Below are 17050 nucleotides of genomic sequence, written 5' to 3' on the forward strand. Positions count from 1 at the left end.
TAACTGCCATCCCCAAAATGGTGTACGAAACTAATTGGTATGCATAAACACAGGTCCTGTATGGTTTACAAGGGAATCTTACCATTATTCCTGCAAAATAGAGGCAAGCTCAGAAACGATGACGGAGGGAGATAGCGATCGCAGCAGACCACAAAGCTCAATGTTATTGAGATCTGGTGACAGTGACTACCAGCGAAGTCCCGACAATTCATTCCCGAGCTCACAAAACTAGTCCTGGATGTTTCCAGAATGAGATTTTTCACTCTGCAGCGGAGTGTGCGCTGATATGAAACTTCCTGGCAGATTAAAACTGTGTGCTGGACAGAGACTAGAACTCGGGACCTTTGCCATTAGCGGGCAAGTGCTCTACCGCTGTGAGGACGGATAGTGAGTCGTGCTTGGTTAGCTCAGTTGGTAGAGCACTTGGCCAGGAAAGGTAAAGGTCCCGAGTTCGAGTCTCCGTCCGGCGCACAGTTTTAATCTGCCAGGAAATTTGTAGTGCTGGACGATGTGCCTCTGTCAACATGGAACACAGCATCATCACTATGGAACAAACAATGTAAAATTGGGTGGACATGGTTGGTTGGTTAGGGGGAGGGGACCAAACAGCAAGGTCATCGGTCCCATCAGAGTCGGGAAGGATGGGGAGGGAAGTCGGCCGTGCCCTTTCAAAGGAACCATCCCGGTATTTGCCCGAAGCGATTTAGGGATGGATGGATGGATGGATGGATGGATGGATGGTCAGACGCGGGTTTGAACCGTCCTCCCGAATGCGAGTTCAGTGTGCTAAACACTGCGGATGGTCATGATCAGCAACAATGGTCACATAATCCTTGGCAGTAATGTGACCTTGCACAGTACCCAAGGGGCCCACGGTATACCACGATATGGTTGACCAAACCAGCACCGAACCCCCGTCATGTTTCACTCCTGGCAGCAAGCAGTCTGTCTCGTACACCTGGGACAACGTGCGCTAGATGTAAATTGGGTCAGAAGTTGGAATCAATGTGGAACAAGACTCATCCGACCAAATTATTCAGTTTCATTTCTCCACAGTCCAGGTTTTATTGCTTCGACCCCGTATTTTACTTTTACGGGCAGTACACCATTGGTTTTCGGATTCCAGCTCGCACTTATCATCCTCTTATTTTTCGTTACATTCCTCTTCAACGACCGTCTGTTGAGATCACTCAAGACACACTTTCTTATGCGTTGTGACTTCGCTGGTAATGATTCTCCGCTTTCCCCCTATGCGGTATAAACTTTCGACGGAACCACCTACCGCACATACACAGACAAGTTGTGCGCGTTCGAATTCACTTAGCTCCGACGTAATGCACTCACGGTTACACAACGTACTGCTCTGACCGCGACTGACACTTGCAACGTATTGAGGACATCGCACAGGTGACATTTGTAGTCAAATACAGCAGTGCAACCAGCGACTTGGCTAGCATCTATATTCGTGATCAGGCATGTATTTCTCGCATTGTTTCCAAATTTTTGTCCACCCCAGTATTACTGTTTGATTGCACTATTGTAGATAAAGAACCAGAAAGAGTAAGAACCCTAGGATGCAGAGGAGCGACAATTCGGAGCCAGGTAAAGTGAAACGAGTGAACAAAACTATTTGCAGGAAAATTAGAGGCTATGATGAGATTCACTGGAAGAATTTAAGAAAATTTAATTCGTCCACGATAGAAACGGCTTACAAAACACTCGTTTGAGAGTTTCTTGAGCGTTACTGAGATACTGACGAGCTTCTGTCGCAGATATCAAGAGACAGGCGCTGTGCGTCACGGGGAAGTTAGCTAATAAAGGCCAAGAGCGCACTTTCCAAGGAGACTCGGGGGACATTTTAGTTCCTCCCACAGAAGCGTGTAATGACCACAACGAGAAAATGAGAGAAATTGGAGATGAAATGGAGGTTTACAGGCAGCCGTGCTTCCCACACACCACACGCGAATGGAACAGGAAATGAGGGAACTAATAGTAGTATTAGAAGTAACCTGCGCTAGGTATCGCGTATCGCAAGGCATCTTACGGAATACGTATGTACATGAGTTGGACAAAAATGTGGAAACACCGTGAGAAACGCATGCTTGAACATAAATGGGGATGCTGGTCAAGACTGAAAGTTGCACGGCTCTATTTGACCACCAATGATACCTGTGCAAGGTCCTCAATACGTTGGAAGTGTCTGTCGTAGTCAAAACAGTGTCCGTTATTTTGGAGCTAAGTGAATTCGAACGTGGGCAAATTATTGGTACTCGTGTGGTGGATGTTTCTGTAACCAAGGTAACCGAAAGTGTTTGGTGTCTCAAGAGGCACATATCGAAAATTCATACCGTATACAGGGGAATGGTAAAGAATATTATTCGCTGATTCGCAACGCTGATGAAAGGGTGTGTTGAGCGATCGTGAAAGAGGGCCACTGAAGGGGACTGACACAAAGTAAGAGGAAGACAGCTGGAAAATTCACTGCAAAATTAAATGTCGCACTCACGAATCCTGTCGGCGCCAAAACACGAATGGAGCTCCAAAAGCAGGGAATTGTAGACGGGTGATATAATGGGCCTTAACAGGGAAACGCAGTGCTGAAGCCACAAAACCTGGGCTATAGAGCAACGTCGTTTGGTCGGATGAGGCTTGTTTTACACTGTTGTCAACTTCTGGCAGAGTTTACATTGAAGAGTGAAACGTGATGTGGGTTCGGTGATGATTTGGACAGCTATATCGAGGCGTTCCAGGGGCCCCATGATTACACTGCAATGTAGCGTTACTGCCAAGGACCATGTGACCATTTTGGGTCATCAGATCCATCGCGTGGTACAACGTTTGTTCCCCAATGGTGATGCTGTGTTCCAAAGCGCCAGGACCTCTGTTCGCACAGCTCGCATCGTCCAGAACTGGTTTTCGGGGATGAACCGTCGCGTCTTTCCTGGCCATCGCAGTCACCACATCTCAGCATTACCGAGCCCCTTTGCGGTCTGCTTTGGAGAGAAGGGTGCGTGATCGCTATCCACCTTCATCATCATTACCAGCACTTGCCAGTATTTTGCAGGAATGTTGAAAACCACACAGGCTCTTTATTTGCGCATTCCGAGGCATCTGGAAGCTGTTTTGAGGGTCAAGTGACGTCCTACACCGTATTGGACATAGTAATGCGTTGTCTGTTGGCGTTTTCGTATTTTCGTCCACCCTCTGTAAATGTGGACAAATAAGTCATGACAATTAGTTTTGACAGGGAAGATGAAAAATGTTCATATGTGTGTGAAATATTATGGGACTTAACTGCTAAGGTCATCAGTCCCTAAGCTTACACACTACTTAACCTAAATTATCCTAAGGACACACACACACACACACACACACACACACACACACACACACACACACACACACACACACGCCCGATGGAGGACTCGAACCTCCGCCGGGACCAGCTGCACAGTCGATGACCGCAGCGCCTGAGACCGCTCGGCTAATCCCGTGCCGTGCGGCTGGGAAGATGAAGGAAATTGGCAGGAGTCTAGTGGACGGAACTACTGTGTCGTCCAAACAAGGTACAGCCAGTGCAAAGGCACCGCAGGCCCAAAGGTGCGAACTGGTGCCAGTGCCACAGAGACTTGCGACTTACGCGAGTTCCATCAGCGGCACGGGCGGCGCTGAGGATGAAGATATCGTCTCGGTGACTGCCGTCAGAGTACAATCCGCCAATGACCGGACGACAACGGACAGAAGCCTACTCGGAAGACAGAAGAGCAGCTCTCGCCCACTTGATTATAGATCATCGTCCAGGGCTGACTTAGAGAGGGAACGTCGTCTAGCGAACTCTTAGAAGTGATCAGACAGTTTTTGTGAATTGCATTTGCTGTGTACTGTGAAGTTTACCTACGATTATTTGCACTTAACCACAGAGGGCCTTTTTCGTGTTATATTACAAGCAGTGTTGCAGACGTCACCAAGATAGCCGAAGTAAACCCTTTTAAATCATTTGTGTGGCTTTGTTACTAATTTCTTGGAGTGTTGTAGAACCTTCGTTCTCCTAATTGTTACCTGAACCTGGGGCACAGCTGTGTGATAGTGGCAGGGAGAAATTGTCTTACAAGGAGACGGCGCGAGAGTGGGGTCGGGGATTTGTCCGAAATTGTGTGTGGTGAAAGAGGACCCCTAACACCTCACGTGGTTAAAATATTAGGGCGCACTACGCGGAAAATCCCGGGAAAAGTCGATCTAAAGTTTCTTAGATGCGTTATGAGTATAAAATGTTAGTCCACTGCCGAGCCGCCGTCTGGCATAGATGTTTGGGGCTCGGAATCTTACGCCAGAGGTCTCGGGTTCTATTCCTCCTCTGGCACCTTTTTTTTCTTCTGTTTCATTCTCTTTTGTTATTCCACCATTTATTCAGAAAGTTTCCCAAATCTACATTATCTTTCAAAAAATGGTTCAAATGGCTCTGAGCACTATAGGACTCAATATCTTAGGTCATAAGTCCCCTAGAACTTAGAACTACTTAAACCTAACTAACCTAAGGACATCACACACACCCATGCCCGAGGCAGGATTCGAACCTGCGACCGTAGCAGTCCCGCGGTTCCGGACTGCAGCGCCAGAACCTCTAGACCACCGCGGCCGGCTACATTATCTTTAACAAATTAGTTACATTATTGAATAAAAATTATTTTCTTCTTGTCGAACAACACAATTCATGACGGTGGGTTTTCCATTTTTCATTGTAAAGTATATAAGGAGAATCACTGGGTTTTTAATCAGAATAACAAATTCAATTGGGAAACATTCAATTTTTATACACATAATAATTATAAACAAGAACCGCAGTGGTAATTATCGTAAAAACAAGCAAAGCAATAATTTTTGCGACATCTTGCGCAACATATAAAAGCGCATGTTTTACAATCACAGGGCGTTTGCAATAAATCTGTACAAAAATATGCCCCATTAACATTTACGAAAATGTTTTGAGTTTCTGATAATTTTGAGGCAAACCAGGCATATTGAATCATGCCTCGGAATATTGGTGACGATAACTGATGGTGAATTACAGAATGAATTTCTATACAGTCTGCCCGGGAATTAATTTCACGATTCTCCCGTAACAATGCGTTGCAATTTTGCAAGCAACAGAAGAAAATAAAAGTGCCGGAGGAGGAATCGAACCCGAGATCTCTGGCGTAAGGGTCCGACCGCTAACCATGTAGGCCAGACGGAGGCTCGGCGATGAACTAAAATCTTATAAGGCACCTAAGAAACTTTGGATCAATTTTTCACGGGATTTTCCGAGTAATGCGTCCTAATATTTTAACCACGTGACGTGTTAGGGGTCCTCTTTCACCACACAAAATTTCGGAAAAATCGTGCCGTCTCCTTGTTAGCGGTATACTGCACCAGAAGCCATTTCACGAACTCACAAACTCTGCCTCCACTGCAGTATCGACGAGGCCTTTACAAAACTGGCGACGAGGGTTTACAAAAGGAACCATCCAAAATATTCAAATGAAGTGGTCTGGGCGAACCATGAAATACTTTGGAAGGTCTGACTGCATCTGATCCCGTGCGTTCCGAAAATCAGGGCCTTAAGTACCACGCGTCGATCGGACGTTATACTGTCATCTCTTTCCAGATACCGCCCCCACTAAAGTTGATCCAGTCCGTTGTGGGTTTTACTTGAGGAATTTAAGGTGGATGCTATCCCACGGAGAACTGCTTCGTCAGAAAGCAGAGAGTGCTGAAACACTTGTTGCCGTACGCAGGGAGTCACGACATCCGTGACAGAATAGTTCCCGAAGACCAAGGGGCGCCTCTTAAATGGCCAGCGATTAGAAGCCATCTCAGAAACCGCTGCGTCGCTCGGAGTCGGTGATAAGCGACGCGCTGACACAAGACGCCGCTAGTCTCATTAAAGAGTGCTTTGCTGCGGGTTTCGTAGCATCGCTATAGAGACGTCTCGACTGCGAAATGTAGCTGTCGTCCTCAGGACACGTTTCGCCTCGGGATGTGGATCACTTCCACAGTGAAACCTGTAGGTGGTCCTCGATTCGTTTCATGATGGCCAGTTCTGACTCTTCCGTGGTATAACACCAAATGAGGGATCCATCCTGACACTGTAGTGTTCCTCAGTTTTGAAGGCTTGAACGAGAGGGGTGACGTAAAGGCTAAAGCTATGGAACAGGAAGCAGGATATTACCGTGATTTTCCGTAAATCTTCCCTCGGAATCAGTACGGGGAAATGTGGAAGATTAATTTCCCCACCCTGCCCGTAACTAACATTCAACTCCGATCTCGCTGCCGACGAGACGTTAACCCCTAACCCAGTTTCTTTAGGAAGACTTGCACTAGGCTGTGACTGACACTACATTTTTAACCCAGGAATTTTAGATCCTCTTAAAACGAAGACTGGTCAATATTTAGGGATACAACAAGATCGATCATGTGAAGCAAAAAAGTCAAGTACATATTGGCACTAAAATACTTACCTTTAGAGCTATAAGCACGTCTTCATCTTCGATATTGCGAAATACATCTCTTCTAGAGACCAAAAACTCGTAACTTTTAAGGTATACGTTTTAAAACCCGTGTTTACTAGACAATTTTTTTCTTGTTTTGGTCCATACTACCCCGTCCCAAAATGTGGAAAACAAAGAGCTTGCGGTAGAGGAGATTTGCTTCACAGTATCGAAGATGAAGTGCTCATACCTCTTACGGTGTACCATTTAGGCCGGCCGCGGTGGCCTAGCGGTTCTAGGCGCTTCAGTCCGAAACCGCGCGACTGCTACGGTCGCAGGTTCGAATCCTGCCTCGGGCATAGCTGTGTGTGATGTCCTTAGGTTAGTTAGGTTTAAGTAGTTCTAAGTTCTAGCGAACTGATGACCTCCGATGTTAAGTCCCATAGTGCTCAGAGCAATTTGAACCATTTTTTGTGCCTTTTAGACTACATGTTTACTTGACTTTTTCTTCGAATGTTTGTTCCTGTCATATCCGTGAAAACTGACCATTCCTCGTGGGATACCCTCTACATGGCATATTCGGTCTATCTATATGTAGGCTACTGCGTAGTGCATATCGTCTATTGGGTCTTAAATTGGTAATTTTGTTCACAACTTAAAAGCCACATACCAATTGCTACCTCGATGCATCAGGAAGAGAAGTTGTGACAGAGAAGAGGTGGTGCTGTGGTTAGCACACTGTACTCGGTTTCGGGAGAGCAGTAATTCATATCCCTGGTCGGCCATCCAGACAGAGCGCTTTTATGGATATCCTGAATGCAAACGCCGTGATGGTTTCTTTCATAATGAGACATTTCCATCTATCTGATGCTCCGTCTCTTCCGACCTCGTCGACAGTACGTTACATCCGGATATTTGTTTACTCGTTTGACATACGGATTTACATTTGAAATATACGGATATTTCTTTCAATTAAGCCACGACCGTTCCTTTATCCGATTCTTTGAAGCCATCCCCACCGACATGATACCGGAGCGACTATTTGTATCAGACTTACTTAGCAGTGAAATCACATAGTGCCCTTTACCCTACTCCCTACGTCTTTATCGCAGCAGAGAAACGTTGTCTTATAGACTCATCTATGCTAACTTACTTGCAACAAGAGCAACAGTAAGAACATGCATGGCTCAACTTTCTTCTTGAAGTAGCATGGCGTATGAAAAATTGTCTTGAGATGCAGATTTTGCCCGCAGCATAGCGTTTAGAAGCGGAATCTCTGTATACTGCACATGTTTTCGGAGTCAGTAAGAGATTCAGAAGGATTACAGTATTTCCGTGAGATACTTTTGATAAGTGTGAATGCAGACTTTTTCGGCGAATACACTAAGTTTTCTGGCAAAATCGGTCGAGTAGTATCTATTCAGCTGATCTCTCGAGAACAGTTCATCTGTGGTGTCATTTCCTTCTCCCCCCCTCCGCGCACTCTAATGTGTGAGAACGTAGAGCTCACACGTTTGGAGTGTAAATACAAGGTCTTTCCCACAGATGCGCGCTCACTCAGCAATTGCTTCCGCTCGGAGCTAGAAGTCCTTGCGCGTTGCTCAAAGTCTGCTGCTGCGCTACCTGAGTACAATTTATGAGTAGTCCCCGATCGTACATGCGTGATGTGTACCGCTTTCCGGGTATGTTGCCTTCCTATCGCTTACGGAACCCAAGGTCTTACTGGAAATGCAGTCTATAATTTCTGATGGCGATCGTGTTTGCTAAATATTATTTCATTCCTGATTATAGTTCAAACACGTTTGATCTCTGTTTTGCTGTAATTAGTGGGTCATTTTATCGTGGAAAAACATGTTTGCACATGCAACAGAAAGAGTTAATTTCATGTACTTTTTCACTGGAAGATAAACATTTGCTTATAATGTATCATTTTTATATTTGCAACAAACGTTGGCGCCTGATGCGTACGATCAAAAAAAGACGAAATGTTCTTAACATATAACACACAATCCATTAATAATGACGTACAGGTAATGTGTAACCACGTGCCCCTCCGAAGGTACCATACTAATAGCTTTGTGTCAAAGACGGCTGTATACAGTATAGAGATTCCTATACACCTACTGTCGCAAGTCAGACTGCGTGGTCTGCTTCCAGTTGCCATTCTTACCCAAGTTCCGAACGTCGGACAGTATTTGTCAGACAGACTGCTTTGAACAGAGTACGATCAGACGCAGCCGCAGAGATATTTGACCCTTGACAATGCTTCATATCTTATGGGAATGTAGTACTGCGTTTCACAGAGAGAAAGTGCCTCGTGGGAGACAGTCAGACAAACCTTTGGTTTCTTGAGCCACTCAGCGAATACGAATCTAGACAGCAGCGGTGGGAATGTGATGCCCTCAAGATTAGCAGAGAATAATTCGAAGCTGCCGCTTTCAGAAGCATGAGGATCCTGTTCACCTGTTCACTAGCTCAAATCGAGAAGTGGCAGTGTCCTGTGAAGGGGGTATTTGTCTAGTAACTGAAAAAACGCAGTAGAAATTGTGCCAGGCTAACTCTACAAATATTTAAGTCCACACATCTATACTACAGTATGCTGCCTGAACATAATGCCACTTTGCTTATTAGTGAGCTTGTAAGTATTGTTATCTCTCCAACCAGCCGAATGTGTCTCTGAAGGCTCAACGGCACCGACCGACCGCCGTGTCGTCCTCATAATATGCTCTTATACAGCACCCACGAACGATTTAATTACTGAAGAATTCTCACTAAAATTCGCAGCGTTGAAGTAATTTGAGAACACCATTGGGTACGCATAAGCTACGATGTTCTCGCGCACTAGTATTGCTGGAGGCTGCAAATTGTACACGTAGCCGCTACGCAAATTGTTGTGACTTCTAGTTCAAAAAAATGATTCAAATGGCTCTGAGCACTATGGGACTGAACTTCTGAGGTCATCAGTCCCCTAGAACTTAGAACTATTTAAACCTAACTAATCTAAGGACATCACACACACATCCATGTCCGAGGCACGATTCGAACCTGCGACAGTAGCGGTCGCGCGGCTACAGACTGTAGCGCCTAGAACCGCTCGGCCACTGCGGCCGGCTGGCTTTTAGTGTCTGGGCGTAGAAACTGTTACTCGACACATTCACCTGCAACACGCTTGCCAAATTAGATGCCTGGCATATAAGAAGAGGCAGTTTCAGGAAGAAACGCCGAGAAAAAAGTTAATTCCTCTCGCTTGCTCGGAGATGCAAGGGCGGCGCATATTGACACTCTGCGAACATGATATGCGGAACGGCGCAGGTGCATGCGACGTGGTAGAAAGTGGCGAGACGTCAAGGTACAGCCCGTTGATTTGGCACGCGTGCGGCAACGTGCCCATTCACCGCCTGCCAGATAATTTGCAGTCGCTCACAGCTGCCGACAACTAAGTTACATTTTAATGAAGTACTGCTCAGCTGACGCTCGCAAATGAAAACGCTGCTTGCGGAGATTTAATGTTTCTTTAGGGCCAATGTTCTTTGAAAGTAAGCTACACAGTCTCTTAGATTGTTTTAGACGACGTACAAAATCTCTCTTAACTGAGCGCTTATTAGCCGGGTTACAACACGAAAGTATTTTACGCCTTAAATACGGCAATCCAGGTGATTCGTTCTCGTGTCGTGTAAAACGGTTAGATAGCACGTCTTATATCGTCATTAGAAAAACCGTACAAGACGACACGTTCAGGAGCGCCCATTTATAAGCGACCATTCTTCGAATTTAAGGCATTGGTCGCACCTCACATCGAGTTTAGAATCATGCTCAAAGTCAGCAACCCCTTTCGAGACATCTCATCCTTCCTAGTAAGACTGCAGAGGATTATCGCGGTATTTGCTAACCTGTGGAAAACTTCTTGAGTGCCGGCCGGAGTGGCCGTGCGGTTCTAGGCGCTACAGTCTGGAGCCGAGCGACCGCTCCGGTCGCAGGTTCGAATCCTGCCTTGGGCATGGATGTGTGTGATGTCCTTAGGTTAGTTAGGTTTAATTAGATTCAAGTTCTAGGCGACTGATGACCTCAGGAGTTAAGTCGAATAGTGCTCAGAGCCATTTGAACTTCTTGAGTAAAACTGTCCCGTAGCGGCAGCTCTGAGATCTTCTGTGGTGACCCAATACGCTTCAGCACCGCCGACAACCGCAAACGTTCGTGTCCTCCTGTTACGACCGCAACATCCTCTACCAGCTTCCCTCTCCTTATACGCGAACTAACGCGTGATGACTCGAACTCTAAGTTATGAATTTTAGCAAAGAAGATGTAGTATAAAGTGACTCTTAGAGGACCACCAAAGATTTTATTGTCCTTTTGTATGTAACTGCAATATTTGGGACTTATCAGCATCTGACAAAAGTAAAAGTGTAGAATCTCTGTGTAAGGAAGACAATATGAAACATCTAGTAAATGCAGTTGGTTTGTCGGTAAACTAGCAAACTGAAACTTCCTGGCAGATTAAAATGTGTGCCGGAGCGAGACTCGAACTCGGGACCTTTGCCTTTCGCGGGCAAGTGCTCTACCAACTTTTTTTCTCTCTCAGTTTGTTCGCTTTCGTTCGTTGCATCTGCTCGGGGCGGACGTCGTAAGACAACCGTTCAAGTTCGTCGTTGATCGGTAACTCAGTTTTTTTATTACAGAGGGTAGGTAACCCTCTGACCGAACACGCTGAGCTATCGTTCCGGCAACTGAGCTATCCAAGCACGACTCACGCCCCGTCCTCACAGCTTTACTTCCGCCAGTGTATATATATATATATATATATATATATATATATATATATATATATATATATATATATATATCAGCGCACACTCCGCTGCAGAGTGAAAATCTCATTCAACTAGCAAACTGTTCGTAAATATATTCTGTGCCGCCACCCTGAAAGTACCACGTGTGTTTCTCGTATATTTCGAGTGAACTCCGGCGGATATTTCAAGAAAGGAATTTTGATTCGATTGGTAGTATATTTGAACAAAAAAAAAAAAAAGTCTCAATCCATCGATATGTGCGCACAACTATTGATAACATCAGTATCACTTCACATCTCCTCCTTGTCTTCAGTGAGTCAAGACAGTGTAGTTCCTACGTTAGGCCCATCACAGAGATGTGACGTGTCCATTACGAAACCATGACTCGTGTTTTCTTACAGTGAGTAAGAACTTCCTTGTGACTATACGGATGAGAATTAACTATGATTTTTAATACTGCTTTCGGATTCGTATCAGCAGCGGCGTTTTGTGACAGCGATTGGACTCACATCCAGTGCATTCTATTCTTCTTTTGCCTCTGATATTATAGCTATCTTGGCACAGAACAGCAAGAATGAAAAAAAAATTAGTCGTTATTTGTAAGTTAATTAATAAGACGTAAAGGCCTCAGCACTACGAGCATAAAGAATAATTACTTCATTCGTATTAAGGTTCCCTAACATGGAATATGTACCATCCTCATCGTTCGCTCTTTCAAAAGAATATGTTTCTTATAAACCGCTAATACATAATGAAGTGAGTACTTCCACGCTATTTTTTGGCACTCTGAGAAAGCCTTAAATCTACAGGGCGATTCCGTGACAATGTTAAAGACTTTCAGTGATAATGGAGACGGGTAACTGCATCAATTTGAGGTAAGAGGCCCCGGCCCGGAAACGAGAGTGGAAAGCTATAAGCGAAAATCGTTCTGATAACTCTGGCAGTGGACTCTTCTACTGCAAGCTCTGAGCTTTCCATATTTTGGAAGAAGATAATATGCACCAAGAAAAGTAACTGCACACCTTAAGAACTGTGGCACTTGTTCAGCAGAAGCAGTAGCAAAGACTAACAATCTTAAGGTATATACTTTAGAACCCATGTGTACTAGCCTTTTTATTGATTTTGTCCATACTACATTTTTCAAAAACATGGAAACAGCTTGCAGTACAAGAGAGTCACTGTCAGAGGTATCAGAACGATTTTCGTGCGTAACTTTCAACTCTGTTCTTTCCGAACAGTGTCTCTTACCTCAAATTGACACGCTTACGCTTCTCCATCACAGATGAAAGTTTGTAACATCATCAGGAAATCACACTGTGTATGAGATATAAATAGAGAACCAACCGGAAAACGAGAGTAAAATGTACTTCAGAAGTAACTAGTTCCGAGCGATACATTGCGCAGCAGACTTCCTGTGAAACGGTCGTACAAATTACTCAATAAAAGAGCCTCTCCTGGAATCAGATATCGAAAACAGAGGAAGAAGTCCTTTAAAGTGTACGTGTGGAGCACAGCATTGTATTGGGTTAAGCAAGGACCATCGGAAGTCCTAAGAAGAAAAAACTGGGGGGAAGATTGCTAAAAATTAAGTGGTAAGATAAATTACGAAACGAGTTGTTGTTGTTGTTGTTGTTGTTGTGGTCTTCAGTCCTGAGACTGGTTTGATGCAGCTCTCCATGCTACTCTATCCTGTGCAAGCTTCTTCATCTCCCAGTACCTACTGCAACCTACATCCTTCTGAATCTGCATGGAGTGGAAAGAAGAAGTGAGGACGTTGGGTGTAGTGGTTGCCTGGCGAGCAAACGATTAGTACTAGACAGCAAAAGATGGGGAATTACTGATGAGTTGAAAAATATATCGACTGAAGGAGCCATTGCTATCCAGTGTCGCGACAAAGTCGATCTAGAAAGAAAGTCAGTAAATGTATCTGTGACTGTGCCCAAAAGAACTGTGTAGTGCTACTCAGAACACCAGTCTTGTTCTGTCTATCAGATGCACTAACAGCATAACGTGTGACGTTAGCGACCTCCCTACACTGAGTGGTGAACCGTCATTGAAATCCTAAGAGAATCTGCCGGTAGATATTCACGCCGCACTTTATGGTTGCGGTCTCTCTAGGGCCAGGCGTGGCACCTCTTCGATAGGGACGCCGCTACACACGACGAGCAGGGAGAGGAAGATACCCGCCGCTGAGGTATGCGTCCACCTGTTGCGGCGTCAGCAGAGCTACTCGATTTACAGAGCGCCTGCCCTGCCAAAGTCTGCGCCGTCTCTGCGCCTCGCATAACTCTTAATCTGGCGACCATCCGTCTCCTCGCTCCGCAAAACCAAGTAAACGGGCGTTAACTGAATCAATTGGCGTTGTTAGAGGCCGACCGGCTCACCTAATTAGATCCTTCCCTGATAAGACATAACCAAGTCTGCGGCTACAAACGTCTTTATCACACAATTCCCGAGCGTCTGTGATTTTTAACACTGACCATCAGATAAACGGCACTTTAATCTTTATAGCGAATTAAGGTGCATCTTCTGTAATCGATAATACCGCTTGTCGGACGAATGAGTCAACATAAAATTGCGGTTGAAATCCAGTGGAGCTTCGCGTTATGCTCTTTACGCAGAATACCTTACGGGTTTTGATTTTTTTCCATAATGGACAAGAGGTCGTGGTTGTTAAAAACCAGTGTTACACTGTAGTCTTTCACACTGCAAAAGCACTATAATTTAGGCGTTTCGAAGGAGCAAGACTTCATCATCAGAATTACTATATGGAATCTATAAAAGCGATTTATATTTGTATCTTTATCGCTTTTATAGATTGTTGTACAATAATTCTGATCAAGGCTTGCTCCTCAGCAATTTCGGTTCTTATGCACTGTGAAAGGTGATTGAGCCTACATTTTAACACTGACTTATGATTGATGGTGTTCAGATTCGCACAGGTAGGTGACAGGCAGTTGGACTTTCAATTTGAGTTTTCAACTATATTATGTTTAGTCACACGCTCAACAATGTTCGAAATTCTCCAGTTACTTATATAACACTACTACTACAACAACAGTTCCGAGCTCTGTGTTACGAAAGTACATTAATCCATGAATTATTCTGCTCTCTTTGTTCACGTCTGCCGTATTATTGGCAAAGAGCAGCAGTGAGCACATTAACTTAGCACAGGTGTGTCCAGCCTCTTAGCTTAACTGGGGCACATTGAAAGAAAATGGGAATTATTAAGCCGCACGTAATACATTTAGCACTAACAATAAACGCTGAGCAACAACAAAAAACAACAAAGAAACGACAAAAAAAAAGAGGTGGGGGTGAATGAGGGAATAGCATCTTGTGGCGGGAGTTCCATATTGAAAATATTCAGTTTCTCGTAACTTTACATGAACTGATTTTTATGTTTTACCGACCGTGTGATAGTGTTCACTTTTTGGGCCTCTTTGATGCTTGCTTTAGGCCGCATGCGGCCCGTGTGCCGCAGGTTGGACACCCCTGATAGACTATAGTAACGTAACGTTAACAGCCAGTGCTTACATATATTGTTTATTCGTTAACAAAAGATATATGTGAGCACTGACTAATAGCCTTTGCAGTCTATCTATTCCTGCTTAAACTGTACATCCCCCTTTTATTCTGCCACAAGATCACGGAATGATACATCATGCTATGAATACTGGATCAGGACACACAACTGAACCCTTAACTTTTGCGTCCATGTTCTTCTAATTGACCTATCGAGGCACGGTCCACAACATTCAGCCTGCGTACCTTTTCTACACAACACTGGTACTCTAGCGTACGTTGTTAGACTGGAAGCCCCATAAGCAAGGTTTTAACTCCACAATTACATAGGAAAATATAAAATTTTGATATGCTACCAAATTAATTTTTCAAAAACCAACCGGAAGAGCCAAGGATATACACCTTGTAAAAAAAGTATTCCATATTTTGAGAGATGGCAGTACAAGGAAGAAAGTATCCAGCAAACTTCGGCTCTAAAATGCATACTTAAGAGCTATGAGAATTTGTTTTATCTTCGCAATCGTGAAACACGTCTCTGTTACCGAACAAGTGGCTCTTAGCTCTTCAAGTGCGTTTTACAGCCCATGTTTACTGGACTTTTTTTCTTGTTTTGGTCCACGCTGTCACCTCTCAAAACATTTAATACTTTTTAAGCACCCTACGTATACAATATCTGGAGTGTCCTATATTGGATTAACAGAAAAGATTAAACAAGGCTGGGCATGTAACACCGAGGGATTGTTCAGTAAGCGCGATAGCGTTCCGTAGATGCTCAACTAACTCCAGCGCCAGAGACTATAAAAGCGCCGTTGTGCATCAGAGACGAGTTTACTTTTACATTCCGAGAATGGCGTTCCTTTCACATCTCGTGAAACGCGACGAGAAAATCAGAGAAAGCTGTATGCGCACGGAGGCGTACGGACGTCTTTTCTTACTACAAACCCATTCACAAGTGGAACTAGTAAGGAGGAACATGTTAATGGTAACCACCAGACACGGAAAGATCTACAGCTTATGACTGAGAACGTCTTATCAACCGCCTGAAGATTTGTGCAGGATTGAATGTTTCACTTTGGAGTGGAGTTCGTGCTGTAATGACACTTCCTCACAGACTAGAAATGGGTATTGAACCGGCTCTCGAACTCGTGTACTATTGTAATAATATTGCCAGTGGGGTTGGATTACCGTTGCGACGTTAAGTTTCCATCTATCCGGTAATTTCATTACGCCTCTTTGCAAACTCTGCTGCTGAGGGAAATATTTATCCTGAAAATAGGCTACGTGTGCGTCGACTGTTTTATTACCAGCATCTATAAGAACAATATGTTATTCGGTATTGGTTGGGTCGCATAGATGACATTATTATAAGAAGGTATACAGTATCAACGAAAAGAAAAAGGGTGAACATTGAACAAGCTGGAAAATATGTTAAGGTAGTTTTAGGTTACGGAGGGAATCTTCGAAAAACAGACGTTATACTAGTGAGGAACGAGGCACAGCTTGCTTACTGTGAAAGCCACGTTGGATGTGCGGTATACAAGAAAATAAATAGTGCTACGTATCACGACGAGAAAACAGTAATGGCAGCCTGCCAAAAAGGCGATGATTCGACTGTAATATTGCTGCCCTGTCACCAAGAGACAACAATACCTCCAACACATTTCCAAAAACACCTGTTCGTAGCAGTTGCGCAGCAGTTGGCGCACAAGCTGCGAAAACAATCGCCGCCTAAAGGTTACTGCGAGAGCTGCGCGGCGGCCATGTTTACCTCTTGGCGGGTCCGGGGCGATGATGCGGAAAGTGCTGTCGCGGATTTGCCGTTCCTCCTGGCTGGTGCCCATGCCGTCTCGTCTGGTCTTCCGAGCGCGGTGCCCTGCTTCGCTCCGTGTGTTCCGTGCGACTACTGCCGGACGAACTCGCGGCGCGCGCCGCTGATGTACCCTCGGCGCCGACCAATGGGAGAGCGTGCCTCCCCCCCACGGGCGGCCACACCGCCGGCTCACGTGAAGCGTGCGTGGGGCCGTCAGCGTCTAGATTAGGTCGCCCGACCCGCGCGCACGTGGGCTTAGTCCTGCGGGCGCGCCTCCAGTTAGCCCCAAGCTGTGTGGTCAGGGATCACCCGCGGCTTCGGAATTTGCCTCGGCTTACCGTCCCTGCGCGGGGATATGCAGAGAGAAAGCTCTGCTCAACTTGAGCTGACAGATAACGTCCACGCCTGCTACAGCAGGGTGACAGAGCAGGATTTGCCGGGTTTTGATTGTTTTTGGAGGA

At 45.1% G+C, this 17050-nt stretch overlaps 1 protein-coding gene across 1 annotated transcript in view; it reads right to left on the reverse strand.

Moving 5' to 3' along the window:
* The window catches only part of LOC126251982 (putative inorganic phosphate cotransporter), a 167711-nt gene extending 151011 nt beyond the window's left edge, over window positions 1–16700 (reverse strand). Inside the window, exon 1 of the mRNA XM_049952755.1 lies at window positions 16548–16700. Within this exon, the coding sequence (XP_049808712.1) occupies window positions 16548–16620 (73 nt within the window). The 5' untranslated portion in view covers window positions 16621–16700. The remainder of the gene's footprint in view (window positions 1–16547) is intronic.
* Window positions 16701–17050: the final 350 nt, after the last annotated feature.

This window comes from Schistocerca nitens, chromosome 4, assembly GCF_023898315.1.
Source record: "Schistocerca nitens isolate TAMUIC-IGC-003100 chromosome 4, iqSchNite1.1, whole genome shotgun sequence".
Lineage (NCBI taxonomy): Eukaryota > Metazoa > Arthropoda > Insecta > Orthoptera > Acrididae > Schistocerca > Schistocerca nitens.